This window comes from Sparus aurata, chromosome 8 (assembly GCF_900880675.1).
Source record: "Sparus aurata chromosome 8, fSpaAur1.1, whole genome shotgun sequence".
Taxonomy (NCBI): domain Eukaryota; kingdom Metazoa; phylum Chordata; class Actinopteri; order Spariformes; family Sparidae; genus Sparus; species Sparus aurata.
The window spans coordinates 20,120,185-20,146,639 of record NC_044194.1 but is presented as its reverse complement, the minus strand read 5'-3'; the positions used below and the strand labels follow the sequence as shown (position 1 = coordinate 20,146,639).

Below are 26,455 nucleotides of genomic sequence, written 5' to 3'. Positions count from 1 at the left end.
ACACAGGTGAATCTTTCATTGCATCAATTGTGAGGTAAACAGTAAAAATAAAGTGTTTGCATTACCAAGAAATCCAACAGGAATCTGTGCTTGTATGTACATGTGTTGAATTGTTGCATAAGTTGAAACCGGTGAACTGTTGTAGTATCACAATCTTGATAAAAACCGACTGCTCTGACAATAAAGTTGTTCTTTATTTAAAACAGTGTTGGGAGTTTTGACCTATTTAGACTTCTTCCTTTTATCTTCAACCTTGGAAGCAGCTGACACTGTGCTGCAAATTTCCACTCTACAACCATCTACGATATGGCTTTCTCAATGCATGCAGCACACATCCAGGTAAGTAATGAGGAAAAGACACAGAGGAATCATTAAAGGAATCATGACGCACTTTTGCAAACAGATAAGGACACATTAAAAAGGTCTGTTTAATAGACAGAGATGGAGACAGAGAGGTACAGAGAACCTCATCAATCATGTTGGGACTGTTGTGTCTCAAAGGTAAAAAATTATGAGAGGGAAAGAGCCCCACTTCAGACAGAACAGCAGAGTCACTCTCTATCTTTGAAACCTCACTTCAACACCCAGAAACTTAAATCACACAGACTCACATCACTCTGCCAGATTTCGTGGTAAGTCATCCCCTAGTTGGAGAAAAATTTTCAAGTGATAGACCGACCAACCGACCGACCGGTCAATATTGCAATCTGTAAATCCATGCTGTCAGGGTGGCTAAAGAAATTAGCTAGAAATAGCAACTTTCAAATGTGAAGCTCTCCATACTGCTCTCTTATCTCTCTGGAGGAGAGCTCACCTCCTCTTCAAAAACACAGCTTTCAGATTTATGAGATAAACATTTTGGATTTAGAGATATTTTGGCCAACAAGTCCAGTTTCCAGTTTTGGCCGTTTCCATGTCCAAACCATATTTCACTTTGGCCACAAACACAAATAAATATCTCCAGCTTTAACTGAGAGTCACCTTACTGGTCATAACTCTGTAAACGGGTTAGGAGCCAAAATGTCCATTCTTGTGGAGTTATCATCCGATCTCTCTGCTCATGGATAGGATATTGTGTTACCAAAGTGCCAGGGGAAGCAAGAGCGGGGAAGTTGAATTAGAGCTCTGTATGAACAGTGGATTTGGTGAGCTAATTCAATAAAGGAGGATGGCATTTCCTCCTCTCTTATCTCTGTCTGCCGGGGAAGGAAACGTCGGAAGGAGGTGAAGCAACTAAAAGAGAGACACTCTTGTCTTCCTGTGAGACTGAACTATTTCCTTTTAATCTATCTGAAAATTAGCCAGAGATTTTCTCTGGAAACTGAGCAGCCATTCATTACTTCTTCTTCCCTCCTTACCTCTCAAGTTTTGCTAATAATAGGCTGCTCTACCGCTCTCGTTCTCCCTTTCCTTTCTCCTTTTTTGGCTGGCTCCACTTCTACCTCTCTTCCAATCCAGGCTCCATTATCTTCCTTGTCATTCACTTCTCCTCTCTATCTTATCTGTTCTCTGACCTGATGTGTTTCAGGCTTCAGGTCGATGCTGCACAAGATCTATTTTTACACCAGGCCGCAGCCACCGATGCCGCAAAAATGCATGCCGCCAATCTGAACAGTGCAACGGGCCACTGGAGCACTCACCGCATGTAATCCCAAAACCAACGCACACTTACTACACACACACACACACAAACACACACACACACACCATGCAAAAACCCTTGGATCCTCACAACAAACTGCTCGTCCACAATTCACCATAAAAACAACAGCTGTGCCACAGGAACATCCAAACGGCTGTTAACAAACAGCCGAGACGTGATGGTGCAGCGATAGCAGCGTCACATCAGTGTTTATCTTCACACAGTAAACAAGCATGAGCATGATAAGATGGATGTCGCAGAGGAGGCAACAGGCGTGAGTCGTCCAACACACAACATGCCACAGCTACAGAAACACAATCTGTGATAACACTCAAACTGAACATATTTTTGACTCGACCGTTGGAAGATACCTTTGCATTAAGACACACTGAAAATGCTTACACGTACACAAATACTCAGATTCTTGGAAGTAATCTGCTGTAGCTTTTTAAAAAAATTTTTTACTGCAACTTTTATACAGTTCAAAGCAGCACATTACCGTTACGTTCAAGTCTGCTGTTAAACATTTGTAAGTGTCACACAGGCTGTCTGTGGCGAGACGCAAAACAAAAAAGGTATTTTAAGCCAAAGCGTTGTGTTTTCCTGACCCTGACCAAGGGGGTTTTGTTCCTAAACTCAACCAGAGAATAGAGAGACAAAAAGAAGGAATTGAACCTAAAAGTTTGAAGTTATCTGTGGTTTTGCATAAACATACATTTATTCTGGTGATTGGATTGCGTTTTTTAGGCACAAACATGTCCGCTGCTCTGGTTGCATGATAAAACGGGCTGCGGTCAAATTACACAAGGCAATATGAAAAACCTGCATCCAAGAGCAGCGAGGCTGACGAGGCGCAATGTGCTGTTGAGCTGCTCTGAATCACTGCAGGGGAAATTCCATCACCACGACAGCTCTGCATAGATTCATCAAAAACTTCTGATCATCATTGAAGAGAAAAGGCTGTTCACACCTTCTGTCACGTCTTTGTTAAGGAAATTGACGTAAGGATTAGTCAGATCTTAAATGATCTGTGGATTCAACTTTTTTCAAACACTTTTTTTGTTTAAAAGCGATATGTCCGCTACATACCATTGTAAAAGAAGCACTGACCTACTAATGATATTTATAATTTTTTGTCAGTGAAATTAAATTAAAAAAATATCATAACCACTAAAATGGTTAGTCATGTCCCATTTGCAATATAATTTGCCAAATCCTTCAGCCTTAGCGGGATCCCTCAGTATTTACTCATGTGGAATTTCTGCATTAAATGACCACGCTGCACATTTTTGCACATCCCGCTGACTGAGTGAGCTCCTCCTTGACCTTTGGCCCTGGAGTGCTGTGAGTGTAACCAGGTTTGTTTTGTGTTTACTGGGAGGAAGTGATAAACGGTGCAGACTGCAGCAGACCTGAACTATTAAACACCTTTAAAAAGGATCTTTACAAAAGTCAGAGCACCGAAGGCACCCAGACACTACTTCATGTTGTTTGTTTACAAGGTGAACATGCTGCTGAGGGGGGTGGGAGGCGAGCCGATATGGCAGGAGAATCGCTTTCGCCCGGAGAAAAGGCGTCTCTGCTGCTCTGCTTCACTCCTGAGGACGGCGGGGACGACCTCCAGGAAGAGTGAAATCTGTTGGCATTGCCAGCCTCATCTCGATTTCACTAAACCCCAGAAACTGGGACACTTGGGAGCGTGCTCGCTTGAAAATGACTCTCCCGCTCTCTATTATTTAAGTGAGGATTTCATCCCCCTCGTCTCATCTCCCTCCTCCTCCCCCCTTCTTTCTTCACTCTCCTCTTTCTGTGCTATCCTTCCCCTTTTTCCTTTTTATCTCCCGCCCTCCCCCTCAATGTGCCCCTGGTGCTGTAGTGGGGTGGATGGGTGGGATGGAGAGAAGATGAAGGCAGGCAGGCAGGGTGCTGCAACAGAGCGCTTTCATCTTCTCTCTGCAGGGCTGTTGCATCAGGGGGAAGACACAGCGAGTGGCTGCAGTGATACAGCAGAACAGAACATACTGTACAGCACCGACGTGTTTCATGCAGTTTTACCCATTTTAGAAGGTTTTACTGCAAAGACATGATCGGACTTGGCTCAAGCAACATGCACATGCTGTAGACCACTTATTTATTATATTATTACAGAAATCCTGGCAATCTACTTCCTGCTTTGCTGCAAAGAAACAGACAAATATGACTCACATGTTAGGGAAGTGCGTCTTTGTTTTTATTTTCAAATAAGCCTTTCATAACATGAAACTGAGGATTCAATTAAAACTAATAATAGACTCTGAGTTGCCAGTTTGGCCATACTTTTTCGCTGGGGATAGCAGTCGTTCAGATATTCAATATCGATACTGAATTATGACAAATATCATATTAATTATGACCTCTGCCCAGATATGCTATATCAAGTCTCTGGTTTTACTCGTGAGACTCACATTTGAGTGCTCTCGATAATCATCCAGGATGCTGCTAGCATTGTTAGCAGGAGCTTCAAAGCAGTGAGCAGAAATGAGGCTGGCGAAACAGCACATACATCACGCTGCTCTCTCTTTCCATCACAGCTCTGCAGTTTGTTGATTTTGACAGGTTTATAGCCTGCCATGCTGTTATACTGTGCTGCTCTGTGTAACATGATCCAGCTGAGAAAAGACACGATGACTGGACTGACAACATGATGTTTGAATCCCGACCGCTTTACTGATTATAAGAATTGCCAACTTTAAGGAGGCATATTTTATCAGAAACAAAAAATTATTCAGGTTGTAAATAAAATGTAAAGCGTCATAACTTTGAGATCATTGTTTAGCTTTCCAACCAACAACATGACTGTTTTGTCTCACTCTCACTGCTTTTGTAGCATGGCCTTGAGCCACCGCGTGCAGATTTCTACAAGCACCTATAGAGACAGATATTTTTCCTCAGGAGTTAATAGAGACCAAAAACAGCTAAAAGAGAGTGAATATTGGACCTATGGACTCCAGGTGAATTAGGTTAGTCTGTAACTGCTGGATGTGGGAATAAGAAATTGTTTTCTCATGCTTTTCCCAATTTCAAAGGTGATAATATGTCAATGTTGTGTTCCCAACTTGTTTACAAACCTAGAACGCATGTGACCAAATATTCCGTGTTTGTGTTGTTCTTACAGCATCATTATCAATGTTGCTCCAGAACTGTCAATGCAACTGAAGAATCACATTTTTGTAATGTCATAGCTCTGCAACTCAGGAAAAAGGCTAAATGCAGGGGACAAGTTATCCTTTCGAACACATTATTAATATTGTGATATTTAGTCCATTTGAGCTCAAACAATGAGCGTTTTTGTTGCCGAAACAAAATTGTGACAGAAAAGCGGTAAAAAGCAGGAAATAGTAAGTAAACAGCACAACAATATGATCCAAAAAGGATACCAACACTAGTCTCCTGGAACAGAGTCCTATTGAACCTATTTAGCTATGACAGTTTGACAATCTCTGTTGCTGTTTTGCAAGTTGAAGTGATGGTCCTGGAGCAACGTTAATTATGATGTTCTAGAAAACAACACCAACACAGCAACATCAGATGAACCGTGGTCTGTCCCGCGTCTAACTGCACAGTGAATTAATCACATTTTGTGTAACACACAACTCTGATTTCCTTCAAACTACAGATTGCAAGATTTTCCCTGTGATTCTGAAAAAAGAAAGACAACTTCCGCAGCTGCCACATCCTACTACTGTACATTACCACAGTTTATGGCAGCAGCAGCAGCAGCATCAGTCAACTGTGCTGTTACGGTCTATTAGATTAAATGAAACTTTAATGATCCCCATGGGGAAAACGGGTCATTGCACCAGCAGAGAACAGGATTTATATCAGAACAGAGCCAACAGAGTGTGGTAAGGACAATATGGCAAATAATCAAGACAAAAAAAACTCATCGGGGTTTCTTAACTTTTCTTTTTTGGAAGAACAAACAGAATCGGTCCAAGCTGTTGGGATGAGACTTTTCATTTTGCATTATTCTGTGACCCGCAAGTACAGATGGTTCAGTAAGTGAAGGCCGGGACATGAAGGAAAGAGGAAGGTTGTAAATACTATCTTCTGCTACGAGCTAAGATGCTGATGAAAACACTCACATGCTCGGCTTCGTCAGTCTTGAATATAATGCAGCAGTGGTAGAGAAACAGGTGTGCGTACAGCCAAATGACAAACTGAACCAAAGCATCACCTGTCAGCCACAGTCTGGGAACAGCAGCTATTCTGGGAACATGTTCAAACTTCCACCCGCCACTCCCGGCCTTTTCATTCACCCACCCACTCTTGCACTCGGCAGGCCGCTCTCAATGGCACATCTGCACCATTCATGCCATCCATCATTCATTCAGCCTCGACAGCCAGCTTTGCTTTCAGTGACTAGACCGAACGTGACCGTACTTCATTCGGTCGCAGCTTTATTTCAATGGGACCTGTTGAAACCTGACGGATGAGGCTTTCGTGTGTAAAGTTATGTTTTGTGGAACAGCACAAAGACAGTGATTTGGGCGTCTATTGTCTGGAGCGCTTTTCAGTGATCCAGATACTCATGGAGACGCACAAAGATGCTCACAAACAGACAAATGCAAACCAGCGTGGGCTTAGTACACGCCGCTGATGACATTACACAACTCACACAGCAGCTGGGCCAAATCCATCTGAACAGAGTGTGCAGTTTGACTACAAGCAGAGTTACAATTCCCACTCTTTCTTTATAACTAGAGCTCGCTGTAAATAGCTTTCACAGAAACTACTTTCTACTGATAAAACAGATTAGTCAGACTTCCAGGGACTGAAGAGAGACTTGTTTTGTTGACAGAAATACCTCAGCTATTATCAGATTGATGGATGTGAGTAATTTTTTTTTCTACATTTGATGATTTAAGTATGTTCCAACTTGAGGTGTGTCCGTGTATCTCTGGATTTCTTTTGCCTCAGGACGTTGTGCAGAATCAAGTGGCATGCTAAACATAATAAAGCCTCCTGCTAGGACAGACAACCCGATCATTAGAGCTCTGATTGGCTATAAGTCAGTCTAAATGTCATGGAGTCCATTAACAAGGATTTTCTTTCTTGTGGCTGCGAGAAAGGAACTCCCTGTGGCTTCTGCGAGAGTTTAAACTTTATTTTTTGCTGTAGCAGTAGGTTGAGAAAATGCTAATGTCCTCATACCTTTTAAAACCCTTGGAGCTGCTTTTAAAATTGGGCTTTTGCTCTTAGCTATAACTGCCATCATTCAATGCAAATCATCCAAACTGGAGTTTCAAGTTCAAACAAAACAGCGACAGGTATCTTTGCAGTTGTAGCTCAACTGTCACCCCTGTTGTTGTATTACAGGAAATTTAAATGTAGTCAAGGTTTCAGATCTAAGTGATAAACAAGAACCCAAAAGGAAAGATCAAGGTTTTTCCCAGTGTTTTATAACGGAGGCACCTCTTCCTCCACCACATCTGCAGTCACAAGCATCTACGCAAACGTCAGAAGATGTATCTCATTTTCATTGTATATACTATTAGACTTATTACCTCCTCACAACATGTTGTGTTTTTACCCGTGTCAGTTTGTTTTGTTGGTTGGTTTCTCAGCAGGATTACACAAATACTACTCGATGGATTTCCATGAAACTTGGATGGTTTACGGGTCTTAGTCTCACTCTCTTTAACAGTGCGAGAAAGGGGAATTAAGCTTGGATCGTGATTAAAAAACACAGCCGTGTTAAGGTGTCTGGAATCTATGACTGAGTGCACAAGGGTACTGCTGGGCCTGGACGGAGGTATGCACTCGACTGATTGCCATTCTGGTTAAAGGAAGATTTCAACCTTTTGGGAAATATGTAGACATCTGAGCAATTGTTTAATGCCTGAATTGATTAGCGACAGTGGAGAAATTACATGAAGGAAAGAAAGGAGCAACAAAAAGCTCCCAGATTATTTTCCAACCATGAAGTTGCAGTTCATCAGTCTGGCTCTAAGCTTCAAATACACCCTACTTATTTGCTTAATTTCCAAGAGTTGACACCATTCTTATGTCAGTAAATATAGTATACAGAATTATTCATTCCAGTACCTCTAATGCTCATTAATTCAAACATCACCTAAAACACATTGTGGTTTCATCGTGGGGTTATTTGGTGGACTATTTCTTGGCTGGAGTCTCAATTGAATGCCTAAGCTAGGTGCTTAGATGCTAAGCTAAGCAGCTGCTTTCTCCTGCAGTATATTTAGCGTACATATGAGTATGTGTCTGAATGAGATGATTTACTGATCCATCACATTATATGTTTACTTTCCAGTCATTAATCAGAGAAGCTTCCTGGGGGAAGTAATCTTAAAGACTAAATGCTGAAAATAAAAATAGTGAAACATGACTGATTTGTACACACCTCTCCTCGCTTTTGTAAAGTGCTTTGTAACTGTGTTTTGAAAATGCTATTTACAGTATGGATCTGGCTTTCAAACTCCCACATGTGATGCACACCCATTTTTGGAAAATGTTATTTGAATTTCTGAAATCTCCCTGCGCAACACTATGCCGCTGTCATGCACCAAGGCTACCAATTAGTCTGAGGCAAACCTTCCCCAGAAACTCACAAACAAAAGCAGAATTTGTTTTCTTTAGAAACTTAAAATAACTCTTCAAAGGTTGGCTCATGACCGCAGAATACAGAGAGAAAAGGTAATGAGAAACATGCTGGCTATTTGTGCGTTACAGACCAAATGAGAAAGACAGAAACCAGGACAGACGTAAATTCAAATACTGAGAACTTTCTAGGAACGAAAATGAAATTCTAAACAAACACTTTAAAGATGAAAAATGAAAAGAGACAACCCTTTCATTTTTTGACAGCCGGTGGGTGCTTAATTAGATTCTATTTGACGGATGACAGTCTAGTTAACAGGTTCAAACAGGCGACATCACTAACACAGATCTAGTTTGCTCAATTGCTCTCATCATCCCAGATGGCCTTGTGTCCGACCGTGACTCCTAATGTCTGTAATCTCATCCGTGTCTGATTGCTCTGACACCACGTAAGCATCCTCAGATTGAATCAGGCCCATTCGGACAATCAATTTCCTGTCGCGAGCCTCTCGCTAAACTGGCTAAGTAGAGTCGAGTGGAGTCAGCAATACAGAAGAAGTGACATGAAGACGGATTAACGTGGCTCTAGAGGAAAGAGAGCACATTACTCCCGATGTTGAGGTCAGTCACTGTTTTAAAAGATATCACATGTATTCAGGATTGAACAACAGGACACATTTTATACACCAAAGATGTAATACCCATAGGCCAGAAGCTTATCATGCTTAAAGGAGTCATCACCTGGTTTTTAACATATCCAGTCCCTCTTGGATCGCTTTGGATCAATTCTTAAAACTTATTAGATTTTTTTTTTTTTAAATCAAACATAGAGCTTCTTCTGACACTTTTTCATACCGCGACTTTCTCACGTGAGATTATGCGCGAGGTTTTGACCGGTCCGGATGTGCATTGTATTAATATGTAATGAGGCGCGCGTTGATTGGCCGCAGGAAGGACAGAGCCGGAATGGGGGGCGAGCCTGCATGCACACACAGACTCCAAAACATAAACAGCCCGCTGTCATGGCGCACACACTAAATGACGAAACCTTACGGAATTCAGGCATTTATGTACAAGCCGGAGTCGGAAACCGAACGGGAGAGTGAAGAGGCAGAGACGGTGGAAGAGACACGTTTACAGCAGGATGTCTCTGAATGGTAAATTCTTTTTTTTTCCGTCTTACTTTTCACACTCGTGTTTTACATGTAAGACCTGAGTTTTAATGCTGGCGGTGACGATGTATGGCGTGAAAATGACAGAGAAATAGGCAGATTCGGCGTGCTCACTCAGAAAGTCTGGCTGAGGACGGCTGTGAGCCGATGCTTATGCAAGTAGCCTCCTGTGGTAACGTCACCACAGGAGCAGAGTCAAAATCTCGTGCTTTAGGAACGCGCACTATTGTGCGCTATTCCTGTTCGGAAAAAGAGCCAAAGCAAAAAAAATAAGCCACTTTCAGACTCCAGCTTTTCAGGCAAGTTTCAACAGAGGTCCAACACCAATATGCATGATTTAGCGAGAGAAATTGCGATTTCCGGGTGATGACTCCTTTAATTCAACTTTAAGCAGGAGTGAGCCATCGATATTAGGATTTTGGCTTCTAATGATTATCGAAACAAGATAGTCGTCCATCCATGCTGTTCCTGTCGTGAGCTGCTTCGGAGGCCAAAGAGGAGGAGAGGGTCACATTTCAGCTCACTTGACTGGAGCACAATAATCGTTTAATAATCACTGCCAAAATCGTTTTAAAACTTCTTCGTACTTAGTATAATAAAGCAGGATAAGCTAGATTTCCACATTGGTATTAAGCTTCATGATCAAGTAAAACATGTCTTTTTCTTTTGAACAGTAACACTGAATGAATGCAACATCATTCCAAAACTAGAACTGCATTCAGTAGAGTGCATACCTCGGCCAAGGCCCCACAGGCCCCTTTTGTACCCACACTTTGATACCACCAAGATCTATGTATTATTCCCTGAGAAACTAATGACAATGGTGAAAATCTCATAGTGTCAAAGACAATGAGGGAAAAAAATCCTGATTTTGTCCCTGTATCTGGATCCAAACCAAAAGTTCTATTATGGGCCCGGATCCATCCTCCAGGTTTAAATGACAACAATTGGTCAATACTTGAATGTTACCCTTCTTAGACCAAGGTGGTTCAGGTGCTGGTTCAGTGCCACTTATTTCTCTGGAACCAGTTCTTTGCGTTTTGATTCCAGAGTGGTACTAACACAGACTAAAAGTCTAGAACAAAGAACGGCTCACACCAGGGGCTGGAGGCGGGGCGATCATGACTGTGACCACCACTTTTAACAACCAGAGCTAGTGTAGTGTCTTCTGACTTATCCACGGGAAGAATAAACAAAAGATTTGCGCAATTTTCACTAATCGGAGTAGCAGTTGTCGGAGCACCAGTCATGTTTGGATGCCAATGTAGGCGTGCAAAGCCAGGAGCAGCACTTGGAAAGAGTCAATGTCATCAAATTTGTTCCAGAGCACCACAGTTGTTGTAAGCAAATTGAAGACGTATACAGTGGAAAAGCAGAACGGCTCTTCAGTGGTTTACAGCTTGAACTGACCTTTGAACCAGCACTTCACTGTTCACTGTGGTTCGAAAAGGGGTACAGGAGAAATTAGCTGCGTGTTATTTCCATTCATTTTTTGCTTTCACAACAACATGAATGCATCTGAACGGACACTTTATTTTGGATGAGTGTTGGGAACACGGCGCTTGAAGACTCAACTAAGAGACAGCAGTTTACACATGAGGGAACCACTAAAGGTTGCTCAAAGAAGCTGTGATCATATCAGACATAAACAACAGACAGACTAAGAAGTTAAGACTGAAACAAAAGTAAAGGAAAAGTGTTTGATGCAGAAAAGAGCAGCAGGAGCAGAAAACTTGGCCACTGGCATCACGCTGAACCTCATCCAGGTCAACTATACGAGCATGCAGGACTTGAGAACACTGTGTACAGCTGTCTGTGGGGATGAATGTACACTGCACTGAGCTTCCTGAGAGAGGAAAGCAAGAATGCTCCAGAGAAAGGCCGAATGTCGAGGAGGTGGGGATAATCCAGCAAACAGATGTTTGGGAGCGCATCGAAGAACGCTCGCAGCCCAGAGGATACGGATTATAGGGATGGACGTGCTAACGGGAACACGGAGGGCCTGAGGTGGGCTACGTGATTAGCCAACACACAGCCACGGTAGCTGGCCGGAGCGCGGCTCTCTGAGGTAAGGGCAGCGGCTATTGGTAAGCCACATGTAATATAAGCGAGACTCGTTCTGAGGAAAGCCAGGGTTTAAAGCAGTCTGGAGAGGAAGTACGAGAGTTCAAAAGTGGGATGTTTTACCCAGAAATAGAGCTTTGATCATCATTCTACCGGGACTCAATTATTAATAGCTTCTCCAGTCCAACAGCCATGTTAAAACTAGCATCCCCAAAAGATGAATGAGAGCTGCAGTGACCATTCACCGAGGGAGGCAGAGCCACAGTGTAAAGTGCTGTACAGTAAAAACCAGCCTGATCACAGAGAGCTTTTGGATGTCTCATTGCGATTTAAAGAGCAAGGACACACAGAACGTCTCCCATTCCCCTGCTGCTGGGAGAGCTGCTGCTAACACGTTCTGACAGGCACCACAGAGGTTAGTACGGCACACACACACACACACACAAAAACACACACATACAGAGCGGCGTTGCCCTCATTCAAGCAGGAAGAAAAGCAGCTACCCTACAACACACAAATGCCTCGAGCATAGGTGCTGTAATGCATGCTTTCTCTGCCAAACTGCCCGCCTTGTCACGGGCTGCAGAGGTTTTGCATTTGGTCTGTCAGGTTCACTGGGTTCACACACAGCGGCACTGGTGCTGCTGCTGTACAGAAACTGCGTCTATATGCAGAGGCGACACAGGATTTAAAGATTTAAAATGAGTAGCTGTATCCAATCCTCGGGTCTGTGGTGCTGGATAAGAGGGCTGGGCAGCTTCTCACACGCCTAACGATACACAGGCCTTTGAACACACGGTTCTAAAACCAGGGGGCCGAGGAGGCACTACCTGGAGCCATCTATCAGCCACAGGAGACAGGTCTCGTCCCTGGGGGCCTGGTTAAGAGCAGGGGGGACATCTGGATGGGAACCATCTGGTGAAAGGAGGGGTCTGCTCGGCTACTAATGCAGCGGGCGGGCAGGTCTGCCGGCCACACCACCAGAACAAAGGCAGGCTGTAATCTGGCCCACCAGGAGCCCTCGGCCCGTCTGCCCCCAGACGCAGCACCACACAGCTGGGGTCACTCTCAAAGCCTCAGTCGGCCTTCAGGAGGATTTGAGGCGCGGATGCAAAGTTCACCTTTAGTCACGTCAGGGAAGAGCTGCTTCCACTGTTCAAAAAAGATCCAAATCTTTACTTCAGGGTCATTTGGATTTAGGATTTTTCCAGCGTTTACTGGAAAACTGACACTGCAGGCCAGTTGCCAGCTCACTGAGGTGAACTACCAGAAAAAAAAAGAAAGAAAAAAAGCTCCTTCTGGATAGAAAATCTTGTCAAGTCAACTGCTGCCAACATTTCCATCAACAGCTGTGTGACCTTCCAGAATGTCCTTGAATTTATTGAACGTGTGTACTGAAAAATACTGTAATGTGACTGTAATATCTGCATCTCATGCAGAGCACAAGACTTCAGGACAAACTGATCATTTTTTGTTCAAATTTATGAGTCTGTGTGGACGTCTGTCCAGCTTACATCAGAAACAAGGATGAAGTAAATGTCTTTTCCGTCTGATTCATCTCCCCTTGATGATTTAGTCGTCTCTTTTTATTGTTGTTGATCCAGCATGATGTCAAAACTCTGTATTTTCACTACATACAGCCCGAGCTGTTTGAGCTACAGTATACAGGGCTTCTGAGGGACTAAAGCATCATGAAGACCTGAAGAGAAACAGCTGGTGAAGTTTGTATCTGAAGGACTGCTGTGTTGATTCTACAATAAATTCCAGCCTTGTCTCATGCAGGCTGACTGTCACAAGCATACAACGACAACAAGGGGTGATTATTAATGTTGTTCTGATACCAGCATCGGAAATGCCTCCAATAGAGCATGAAATGCTTGATCGGGTTTCACCAAGTATGTAAGACTATGCACCGATGTGATATCACATAATTGATCAGCCCTGAAACTGGACCCTGCTTCTTCCCAGCATCGTCCCGTACACCTGAATTAATGTCAAGCAACCTGTGTAACTTCAGGCAAATGTCAGCTCACTTGCATTTGTCCTATGCAGCTGTTGAAAATTATACATGTTTTAAAAAATGCACTGGTATCGGATGGGTACTCGCCATTGGCAAAGACACACAGTTCTGGCATCTAAATTGGTAATGGGAAGAAAAAAATGGTATCCAAACATCTGTAGTTGTCACCAGCTAGTTCTAATACTCACAGAATGTTACTGACTCGCCAAACACCATTCTCTGCAAACACTCTGCATGACCAGTGAAAAGTGGTATTTAGCGAAACCGTGTATTTTTAAGAAAGAGGAAACTGAAGCATATTGTGGGATATTCCGCGCAACAACGTGTGACAGTCCCTCAATACTTTGCAGCCTTCCCAGTTATTCATTTTGCTTATTGTTTCAATTTTCAATTCATCATGAATGTATAGTTTCAATCTTTTTTAAAAAAGCTAACTGCTAACTAGCCAACTAAAGGTTTCTCAATCTGGAGTGAATGGCACATTTATTGGGGACATCTTTCAATGGCGGATTGATCCATATTTGGTGCTTGGACAAACATTCACAGCAGCAGGACAGTGTTTGAAGCACTGAGTCAAAATAATCTACAGCTAAATTTTAATAGTAATGAAGGAACCCGGCGGTCACGTAGCAAACACTAAACCTAAATGACCGATGAGCCGCTTCCACTCCGACTGAAACTTCTGCTTGACATGTCTCAGTCTGACGTAAGCCCTCTCACATTAAAACATGAAATACCGTTTAAGGTTGGACTGGCGCTCTTTTAATTATGTCGTCTTGATGTACCCTCTTCTTCTGAAATTGTATAATGGTTTTCCGGACGGAGAACTGGCCACACCTCAAGCTCTTAATACGGCTCATGGATGTGCTTTATTGACAACAATGGAGCTCTATGGCACAGATGAGGACTACAGTAAATGAGGCTTCGGCCACTTAATCAATACTTATTAGCAGAGTGAGATCATAGTTGGTTCTGCTCCTCTAATGGGATTTATTGAAAACATGTCAAAGACAAAAGTTATCCTTAAAATTGAAAAATATGCAAACACAAATCTCTGCACAATAAAGTTCCTAAAGTCTTGAATAACACAAACACATAATAGTCAAATTTCCCCTGGTGTATATATCTAGTTGTGTGTAACACAATAGGATGCAGTGTGGAAGGCCGGGGACAAAAAAAGAGCATCTGAGATCATCTGACTGCCATCAGACTACCAGACACAAACCACAGAGGCCGAGTCCTTCCCATCAGCCTGCCAGCTGTCTTACCGTCAGCGCTATCCTGCTGTACAGTCATATCTACCCTGTCGCCTGGCTCTGGACGCAGCTCAGATTACACACCGCTACAGTTACTGGCCATCTGCGGCACGTTATTAGAGGCTTTTTCATGACAAGAAATGATTCCAGCGCGCCATCAGAGCATACAGAAAATCATTGATGGTACCGCCGGTATGATGTAATGCTGATGGTCACCGTTTGCCATGTGGCTCAACTGCTGCATTTCTGATCACACGGCGGTCCAGCGGCTACAAAGGATGCACTGTAGCCAAAAGGTCACAAGACTGATCCCTGCAGTGGCCGACGTGTCTGTCAAGAGCTAAGGGTCGACAGTCAGGACAATAAAGCTCTATGTGCTCGGTCACAGTGAGTCAGCTCACTGCTTTAATGTAAGGAGACTGTTGTAGTGCTCCTTTAAGACACACACACTCACACACACACAACTGTGTCCTTGAAAGAAGAGCAAAGTCGCTGTCATAAACTGGGCCGGTTGACGGCTGGGAAATGTGACTCTGTGTGCACCAGGATAATAATGCTATGGCTTAATACAAGTATTTGTGTGCATAACGGCTAAAATAATGATCAGGATATTAATAAGTGACTGATGAGTCAATTAATCGACTGACAGAAAATTCAACTGCAACTATAATGATTGATAATCATTCGGGTTAGGGTTATCAATCATATTTTCCAAACTTCAACGATATTTAATGGTATTGTGTTTTCTATCACATAAGACTGCAAATCCTCACAACGGAGGTCTGTTTGTAACACAGTGAATTGTGTTTTGTGATATTTTTGAAATGGCAACCTTTCATAAGGTATCTCGAGGCAAATCATTTTTTGTTTAACATTTAAGCTTTCAATATAAAAGTGTAAATATGAGAATTAAAACATCTGACAGTTTACGTCACATTTGGGTCAAATGTGTGCAAAGATTGTAGCTCATGTCTGGTCCTTGATGTCACAAACGTTGGGAACCTCTTGACTAATTAATAGATAATGCAAGGAATCCCTTTCTGTCTGTATGTGAATCACATATCTTGAGAATCAATCATCAGATCTTCTTCACGCTTGGCAGGTTTGCTGCCGATGACTCGTGATTTACGGGATGCCTCTCTCATCAGTTGTTTTCTTTCAGATTTTAAAACATAGAGATCGAACAGACGTGATATTGCTGTTTTGAACGGACACAGCACTGGTAAAAGTAACTGTAAGTTGTAGCCCAAATGGAAATCTATGCCCGATTGTACAACATACTCTCATGATGTTTAATGCAGCGAAAAGCGCTACAATGCATCAGATCGGGTTGTTGCTTATTAATTTCGGCCAAACTTATTAGACAATGCTGTGATTATATGTGTCACGACATGATTCCACTATGAGTCAACACAGAGTGACACTAAAATATCCCCCAGCTCTAAAGCATCAATACATGTTTACATTTCTTCACTGAATCGTCTCATATTTGCCGCCGGGGGAAAAAATCATGAAAGTTTTGGAACAGACAGAGTGTACTTACAAAAATAGTTGCTTAATTTAATTAGAACTAAAGTGATCATGCAGCCGGAAGCAGCTGAGCCTTCTGGAGCAGAACACGAGGCAGTAAGACAAAACTCTTCGTACAAATCTATGCATTTATTTACAGAAAATGACACGACTAAGAATAAACAGTGAAGAGCAAATCAGAAGAGGAAGACTTTGGACTGAGAGATGCATCAATGCTCGTGCCAGTTGGAGCTGCCAGTTTGTCAGTTTTCTGCGATGAGCTTATTTTGTGACGATGCGCACGTGAACACGCTCGCTCGCGCCTCTTGGTGTGTGGGAGGGAGGGAGAGTCCTCTACATTGGCTCAACGAATGACTAAAATAGCCTTCGCCTGCAATGCTGTTGACCTTGCACGTCACCATAACACGATGTGAAGCGCCGGGCTGATCGCCACTCTGCTCGGCTGGAATCGAGCACAGAGGGACGAACGGGAGAGGAGAGGTCGAGAGATGCAGAGGTGAAGAAGAAGGAGGACAGAAACGAAATGGACAGAAACGAAAGAAGCGTTATCTGCTAAGAGTTAAACTGAGGGAAATAATCCCCCTCTGGATTCTGCCTCAAAGCACACCCCGCGGTGCTGTTTAAAATCAGCTTATCATGTTTAAATTTTGTCAATCAAATACAGTACGGGAGGCACACGACTTAAAATAATTGACTCTGAATATTTATAAGGAACAAGGTTTAAAAAATAATATTTCACTCTCCTGCAGATTCCCCTCCCTCCCTCCATTCATGCGGTTGGCAGTAAGCTTCTTAAGTGAATCCAAAGAGAATGACTTATCTGTGTCTACAGGCACTTACACAAATGTTCCCAAATCGAGGTCCAACCGCAGCTTCCCTCGCCAGTGAGACATAGCTCATCCTGAGAGATATTTTTCCTTTTTTGTTCCAGAGCTCAGTTAATGTCAAAGTCTGGACATCGATTGCTTCAGTGTCCTTTGCTCGTTGACTCAAATACGGTTTGAGCTTTCACAGTTGATACAAACTCTCCATGCTTTCTTGAAATATGTGCCAAGTGTTTATGTTCTTTCTTTTGCCACGGTTTGCTCTCAATCTCTCACATTCCTTTGCTTCTCTCTTGGTTGTTTTTATTGAAAATGCATAACATCCAGTTTTTGGTTTTTTTTTCAAAACTGTGAAGCAAATAAAACCATGACCATGATGAAAATGTGTGTACAAGTTTATATTCATTTGTACTTCTTCTCATCTATAAGTTCTCAGGTGTGTCTGGATTTGTTTCACATACTGATTAACTGTGTCAAAGAAAGCTGTGACCAAATGCCCATAAACCTGAGATCAAATGCTCACTTTTTGACCGTTTACTGATACAAATACTAATATGTACACAACAAAATGAGTTTAAAAAATGTCAGCATTTAAAGATACATAAAATCCTCAAATCGTGGATAATTCACTGATAACCTGCAGTCAAAATAGGTTTAAGCTCTGAAATCATATCACAGTTATTAAGTATTCTACATGAGGGTTACGTGTACAGAATATAAACCTACAGGAAGTCAAAGGGGAGCTGAAGCGATCCATCTAGAAATGGTGGATGGACTGACTTAATATTATGCTTTTGTAAACACTTTAAAACACCAGTCAGCATTCAGTCACTGGGGGCAGAGGCTACCATGTAAGGTTCCACCTGCTTATCAGCAGCGACAGCCATTCATACGCACTCACATACTGATAAAACAGCCACTGGGAGCAATTTCTGGGGTCAGTATCTTGCCTGCAGGGGCCTGGGACTGTACCACCAACTTTCTGATTAGTGAAAGAATTTTAATTCTTCTCTGAAACTGGCATGCATTTGAAATCCATCTAATAAGACCCTGCTGACCCCATACTTTCAGCCTGACTCTGCCTCAGGCAAACATTCAAACTCTCACAAACTTTCAGAGCAGCGGCGGCAGCATCTGACCGAAGCAAATGGTTCTGTAATTGGCATTACAAGTTGTGGAAACCAAAGAATTCGGCTGGTTCAGTTCAGCAGCCTCGTTTCTTGGCTGGCAGTAAACTTTTTATCCCAGAGGGCCGCTTCTCGAAAGAAACATGCATTCACAGCAGCCTATAACGTCTCCGCATCCAGCTGTTGGTCACAGGATGCAAACAGGGCATAAAGGTGGACGTCATGTTCAGCTGTCCCGGAGTAATGGAAAAGCTACAGCACACAGGAAAACCGTTAATGCCAGAGGTCGTTTGTAGTGTGTGAGCTGTTGGATGGTGACAAGAGCCACAAGTTAATACAGAGTGATGGAGTCACTTTGGCATGTGTGGTTACTTTTTTTTGTCATATTATCAGATTATCCCATTTATAAAAGCATCCATTTATGGCAAAGACTTACAAATTGTTTCCTGTTTCTTATTTCTGAAAATCTAATTACTTTTGCTTCCCTTCAAACTGCATATCTTTGGTGATCTAGGGCAATACATTCTGTGTATCATGTGAAATAATCACAAGCCAGCAACCGTTTAGCTTAGCCTAGCACAAAGACCAGAAACGGAGGGAAACAGCTCGCCTTGATCTGTCCAGCGCCTCTAAAATTTGCTTATTAGCAAGTTATATCTGGTTTGTTTAGTCTGTACAAAAACTGAATGGTAAAAACAACAAGTTGAGGTTTTACTGGGGTTGTTTCTTGGCTCCCAAAACTTTTGTGCTCTCAATATTGCAAAATGGCACTGATATTTTTCATGGTATCATGACAACACACTTAGAGATAGCAATAAAAGATAGATGTCACAGAAACGTTCATCATGAAACAAGCAAAAATCAGTCACTTGAAAACAACAGACAGGATGAAGAGATCAAAGATAAAGTTTTCCTGTCCATTGCTTGTTGGTCTCTGCACTCACACCTCAGCCAGACAGGTGACTGATGGGGAAGTGATAACGTGGGACGCAGTCGTGCTCTCCACACGCAGCAAACAAGCCACCGAGCAGTATCTAGTTCCTCAGAGAGTAATGTTCCTCTATCTGTGTTATTATCAACACAAGCCTCTCCGGTCCTCCCAGAGCTGTCGCCTGTGGCATCTGAGCTGTGAAAGGTATTCAGTCACCTGCTGTCAAATCATCACCCACAGAGAAGTGCAACTGTGGTGGTCAGGTTCAACCACAACAACGAGGAGAAGCTCCACAGCCAAAATACCAGTCATTTTCAACACATGCAAAACATCCTTTGTTTGTAATGGTACAAGAGATTCTTCGGATGTATAGCATTGTACGAAGCACTAGTCACACATGAAGGCAGCTTCTGTTTTGCAGGTTTTAACGATTTATATTTACGTAATCAAAGTGTAAACACGAACGCAGCTGCAGTTACGTGTTTCTTCTTCGGAAGCAGCGAGGAGGTCCTAAAGGTGATTCATGATTTCCAGATGACAAAACGTATATCCAACTGACCATGCACAGCTGCGTGCTGACATGAAATCACCAAAACGTCCTGACAGGAAGCAAGAACAAAATGGCTGCAAGAAAACTACAGGGAGGTCACCCAGTCTTATTTACGAGGCTGGAGAACATGTTGTCCTTGAATGGACCTTTCCAAAACATGAAATTCCCAATGAAATTCCATAATCCATAATCCTTTATTGATTTTTAATCCAGGGCGGATTAGGCGACATTCCATTAGGTTTTTTTTCCCCCCATCAATGCAGAGATTCGACACTGTGGAAAACCCAGTTTCTGGGTCAAATAATACATATAAGAGTCATATGCGGTAAAGCCGAGGCTAAATATAGGTTTCCCTACATGTCAAGGCTTTCCAGTTTCAGAGGGACATTTCTATAATCCATTTCATGCCTCATCTCATGAGCTGACATTCCAACACCAGAGAAATAACCTGCTGACTTCTCTTCAGATTTCATCAGGCTTTTGTCACTTCCTTTCCACAACCAGGGCGTCTAATTCACAACATATGAATCGCATTCAGCTTGTCTTGAGCTGGCTGTAACAGTAAGAAGAGATATACCCTGTTGGCTTTCTACACAGGGCATTCATAAAAGAATATTTCAGCCCTAAATTAAAGAGTGCCCATGCCTATTGTACTACAAAAAGTCTTGGTCTCAAGACCATTCTTTGATCGTTACTTGAGCCTTTTTTACGCTCAGTCTTGCTGTGTCTACAGTTGACATGTTTAGAGAACCTTAAAGAGACATACTGCGATAGCTCCTGAGCGCTCTTAAAGGTCAAATTTGTATGGCACCAGTGGTTGACGACCTGGGGGAACTAAAGCATCAGTATTGGTTTATTGCTGTAGTTGGGAATGAGAATCAACATTAGACTTTCTTTTCAAATTAACTTGTACTGTTCTTTGCTCCTCATGGTTTAAAACTGTTGGCTGTTTTCCTCCAAATTGTCTAAGGAACTCAGGAACTCAGGAATTAAATCAAGTCCATAAAACTTCTCTGTGCAAATTCCTGTCAGCCTTTTTGAGTTGTAGAACTATACAGACATGGAACTGAAAGTCCTTCTGGATCAAACTGCAGGTTTTTTTCCAGCACGGTTCTTGAAAAGGTTCAGGGGTTTTTCAGAAAGTCCCTGCACTGGAAAAGGGCTATAAGACTCAGCTGAGGTACAATCAAATCAGGCAGTCAGATACTGTGCACTCATACTATAAATACATCCAGCAACTCCGAAGATGTTCATAATCAGATATGATACAGATGAACGTTCATCATTCACCGCCGATTTTGGAGTGTGAATCTCAAATCTATCTCTAGATGTTGCTCTTCACATCTTCACAGCTTACCAAAAAAAACAAAAACGTCAGACCAATATGAACAGTACCATATAACAGTTGATCAATACAGCTGGTGTTGTCAAGTGAGTTTCTTACCTCCAACACCGGCCCAGCTCCCAGGATGATCTGCTCCACCCCGCTGGCAAATCCCTTCTGGCTGAGTGCAGTCAGGTGATGAATGAGGAAATTGGTGCTTTGGGTCTTCCCTGACCCGCTCTCTCCAGAAATGACTATGCACTGGTTCTTCCGTCGCTGTAGCATGGCATGATACGCCACATCTGCCACAGCATAAATGTGGGGCTCCAGCTTGCCTAGTCTGTGGTTGTCGTACATTTTGACATATTTGGGATTGTAGACTGGCAGGAACTGAAAGGGGTTAATCACAATAAGAATACTCCCAATGTAAGTGTAGATCTTCTCTTGGCGGAAACGTGCACGAAGGCTTTCCAAAATGGCGCGCTCTGTTAGCTCCGGGAGAGCGCAGAGGTCAGACGGAGGGTCGCTCCCTGCAGGCTGGGGGAGGAAGCCCCGTTCCACCATGCGCCGACGCTCCTCAGTCACCCGCAGCCACATCTGCAGGCTACCGCCATAATGGATAGATCCATCCAGGTTCTTCTCCCGCAGGAGGAACCGGTAGTCGTCACCGCTGCACAAGCCGCTGCGGTTTTCCAGGGCACTCCTTGGCCACAGCATCATCCGCTGAACAGGGCAGTCGCCAGGGTTCAGGATCCATTCCTCCCCACCGAACTCCTTCACCTCGGCCAGCACGTAGCATTTGGTACGCTCCAGGTGCAACCGTTCGATGAGGCACTCAATGGCTTCAGCAGCTGTGGTGTTCTTGCGGGCGCTGACAGGGCAGTAGATGGTGCCCTCAGCCAGGGCGCCTGGGTAGACACGCAGGGTGAACTCCTGGTCCTCCAGGCGCCGCCGCATGCTGCCACTAGCGGTGGCCATGTTGGCGCTGCTGGCGTAGCTGCAGCCGCCATCTTGTAAGCTCATGGTGGCGCAGCAGGTCCCATCAGCACACCGCTCTCTGGGCCCAGAGGATTGACTCAGGACATCCCAACTGGAGGAGGACAGAGACAGAGAGAGAGGAGAGATTAAACATGGCTGCAAAGCAACAGAACAACAAGGATTCAATGAGAAATGATTGTCTCAGACATCAGTTCATGTCCTCGCAGCCTCGGGCATTTCCAGTACACTGAGTCACAACAGGGTCAGTAGAGTCACGGCGATTTCATCTGTCCCATGACAGAGAAGGCCGACTCAATAGGCTTTCTGTTTTGGATCGTAAAGGGAACTACTATCAGAAACGCCACAAAGAGGAGCAGGAGTCAAAGAGAGAGACAAGAACTGATAGCTATTCAAAACAATGAGGAACAGTAGCTGCTTCATGACTTTAAAGGCTACTGGCCAGCTTATCAGAGCTACATACCCTGTGCGTGTGTGCGTGCATGTGTACTCATGTGATAATCCAAGGGCTCTATCCGTGTGCCAAGATTAACAGCTGCCACCTTCCACACAAAAGTGGCTGTAATGAGAGCACAATGGTGTAATTCACCACTTCCCTGTTGATAGTGAACACAGCACTCCATTCTGTCTTTACACGCACGCACGCACGCACGCACACACGCGCGCGCACGCACACACACACACACACACACACACACTACAAAGCTTCAAATGTGATGTTGAAATAAACTGTAAATTACAGTTAAATACGCTGACTTTTACGCTTTAATATACCGTATGTTTAAAATGACGCGTGATTGATCATTCAATTAATGCTAAAATCAGTGTACCTTCCTGATGTAAAGTAGATAAAATCTCATTCTTAGAAGAAGTTCTTTGCAAATTTACTTGTTGAGAGGAATATTATAAGGTAACCGCTAATCTGAACGCGTCATTGTCATTTCTCTCTAATACTGGTCGGATCTGTGAGTTGAGGCTCGTTAAATTCCGCTGCATGATATCAAAATGCGGAAAATGAGAACTAAAGACTGACAGCTTTGTTTTGCCAGACAGAATGCCAATACCAGACTATATGTAGCATGAAACTCAAGCGCAATATCACTGTGTATGAAGCTCCAAGATAGACCCATCACTGAATAACCACTAAAGTATAAGCGTTAATCTAAATATATGTAGGCCAAAAGCAAGACCACCACCATGAAGGCTTAGCTGATCCCTGCCAATTTTAAGCCACCTCTTGCTTTCTCTTCTATCCTGTCAATAATCTTACTTTTCTGAATCAGTAAACTGAATCACCTATTCCTATTTTCTTTTGACATACTTTGCTGGTTCTCTCCTGCCGTTTCTGCTTCCGTCTGGCTATATTTTGGATATTCACCATCAAGACAAACATGCATACCATTTTAACATTTTTTAAATTTTCTTCGGTCTCTTCCAGTTAAATTTCTGCTTATTCCGTTTATTAGGAACCATAATGAACAGGCAGGACAAGCCCTTAAAGATGAAATGACCATAGACAACGATTTACACAATTTACAACCCACTGAGCTTGTTATTTCAATGAAACCATGTACCTTTGAGCCTTTGAGGCTCTCAGAAAGAATACATCAATTCAAAATATCCTTTCTGCTTTTCTGTTGAAAAACATTTCCTTCAATGGCTCTCTGAGCTACAGTGAGTGCATGTGCTAGATAGATGTAAAAAGAGAACATGAAGGAGAGGATGAGCCAGCCAGTCGTCCTTTGAGCGCCCCAGACAAACCCTGTCTCTCCCTCCTGCTGTCTGGACTGATCCTGCCCACCTACAGCAGTCTGCAGCAGCCCACCAGCACCAGACAGAGACGGAGAGAGAGAGAGAGAGAGAAAGAGAGGAAACAGACAGCTGGGTATCTGTACGGCACAAAGAGGTGGACTGTGAGGGATGAAAGACAGAGCAGAGGCAGAGACGACAGAACTGAGAAAGAGGCGGAGATGAGAGAGCGTTCACGAGAATCGAAACAATGCATCCCCCACGTCCGATGCATTCACTAATGAGCTGTTCAAACGGGCGAAGGGTCAGAGTCTCAAGTCTATTATGCAGAAATGTAAATACAGTCTGAAATCGTGGTCCGTTTGTGCCGTCTGGTGGGCTCCTGCTGGGTTCGTGTGCTTCTTGTACAAATAAGGCACAAAACAAATAGCCGAATCGACACTTAAGGTCGGACAAAAAGGCGTACCTCCAATCATAATTCTGTCGGTATGCGAGTGTGTTGATTCAGAAATGCATCCACACCTGTAGTTAAGACGCCCACATTACACATCCAAAACAAGAGGGAAATGGCTCAGTTTCCTCTTTTTCCTGCACCTTCAGTTGGCACACAATGAAACTGTGCATCACAGCCAACACCTGGTAAAGGAATGGGATGGATACATTCCAGTTAAATGCCACAGTGACCCACGGTACGCAAGAGTACATATAAAAGGGTCAAATACATCACATCAGCACAATAGACTCCCCCTGCAGAGTTTTCTCATAAACAAACAAAAGTTAGGCTATTTACATATATTCAGTCACCCAAACACATTATGTGGATTGAGCTCAAACCAATGTGTTGAATGTTTTTCCTTCATCATAAAACATTTACAAAATAGTTAATTCTAAGTATCTTAAAATCCAGCTTTGTTTACATGCATGTCTACTCGCCTAGTTTGCAGTCTTCTGCGGCATTTCAGCCACATTATTGAAACCTGATGACAAGTGGAATAGTGTGAATCTATTCGAAGGAATATAAACATCCTTGTGTGATGACTTAGAAAAACAAAAAGACATCCACTCACTGAAACCCTAACGCAGCCAGAGAGATGCTAGCAGTAGTCAGTTATGTCTCAAAGCCTGCTAAGTGTCAGTTAAATGTTGTCAGTTGGTGACTGTGCTGTTGGTCACCTGCTAGCTAGCAAGCAAGTTAGCTCAGTTGCTAGTGGGAAATTTCATATTGTACGAAATAATATAGTTCGCTATTCACTGTCGACCATTTTACTTGAGGGCGTATGTAGACTTATCTACCAGTGCCTTCAATAGATGTGTCAGTGTCTGTAGCAAGTACACTTTCTGCTAAGTGTTATTCGGCAAATTACAGTTGTTGGCAAGTATCCAGAGACACTATCCAGCCAGAAAGATGCTAGCATTCATCAGTCATTTTCTAGGTCTAAAGTTGGCGACTGTTGGTTAGGCGCAAGCTAGCAAGCGAGTTAGCTCGGTTGCTAGTGAAAGAGTGATCTCGGACACAGCTAGCTCACAAAGACACAACTGAACCATCGAGTCTTGCCTCGTTACTGTAAGTGAAACCTGCCTCTTCACTTCACTATTTCAAATTAGGAGGATTACGGTGCAAGACAAAAGACAAAACGAGACTATAACAACTATAACCGTAGTTTTCTCTTCAAGGTAAGCATTGTCAGTACAGTCAGCTAATGGTCAGTGGGGTAAAAATGTGTGCACCAAAGTTCCTCAAAGCTGAATGTGACGCAAACAGTTCCAAGAAAAATGTTCTTCACTCCCAAGAGAGAATGCCAATCCCATTAAAACACATTGATTTAACTATCATTGTATGCTGATGTGATTGAGCCTTTTAACTAAACCTGCAGAGTGTTCAACCGAAACTAAATAGTTGTTCTCATTCATGTAGTTTTCTGTTTCAAGCAACCTGATTAGCTGGGCATTTAATCAGGATTAACACAGAGAGCTGTCTCCTTACTACCACACTGTCACTTCCTACGTCTGGGCATCTTTTCCTTAAGTCCCTGTATGACCATGATCCACCTGCTGGCTTTTTTGGGGGTTTGATATAAATATATATCAACTGAAACCAGCTGTTCGAGCTTTCATTCAGCTCTCCTGTTGCTTCTTCTTCATTGGTTCTCTGTAGCCGGCTGACCTCAGCTGTCAGTCTGACTCAGCGAGTCAAGCTGGAAAACGGTGACTTATGACCGTCATCGTCAAGTCCTCCTGTGGTTGCTAAAATGTTAACCGCCAGGGGCTAAAACAGGCTGCTTTCACAGTGAGAATGGATGACACAGATACAGTAGCAAGGGAGAGAATGTACAGTATGTGTGGGAGAATGTGGGTTTCAGTGAGCAAGTTACCAACTGTTGTCTAATATCTTGCATGAAAAGTGTCTAGAAAATACTTAGAAATACTTAGAAAATAATTAGTTCCACATTTTAAGCAAGAAACAAAATAAATATGAATTCATATAAAGTCATATCAACTTTGAAATGATCCAGCAGGAAACTTGCAATTACCAGTATGTACAAATAAAACATGGGAGATCTACAAATATGTGCCTTTCATGCTCTTTTCTTATCATTGATTGATATGGAGACAGACATTTGCTGAACAGTCGGTGTCATCATAAAAATCAATTTCAGACACAAAGTAACA

At 43.0% G+C, this 26,455-nt stretch overlaps 1 protein-coding gene across 13 annotated transcripts in view; it reads right to left on the bottom strand.

Annotated features, from left to right (window-relative positions):
* The window catches only part of LOC115586414 (unconventional myosin-IXAa-like), a 146,337-nt gene that overhangs the window by 85,294 nt on the left and 34,588 nt on the right, over positions 1 to 26,455 (bottom strand). For all 13 annotated transcript variants that reach the window (XM_030425440.1, XM_030425444.1, XM_030425448.1 and 10 more), the window contains exon 2: positions 21,161 to 22,130. In XM_030425440.1, the coding sequence (XP_030281300.1) occupies positions 21,161 to 22,063 (903 nt within the window). In that variant the 5' untranslated portion in view covers positions 22,064 to 22,130. The remainder of the gene's footprint in view (positions 1 to 21,160; positions 22,131 to 26,455) is intronic.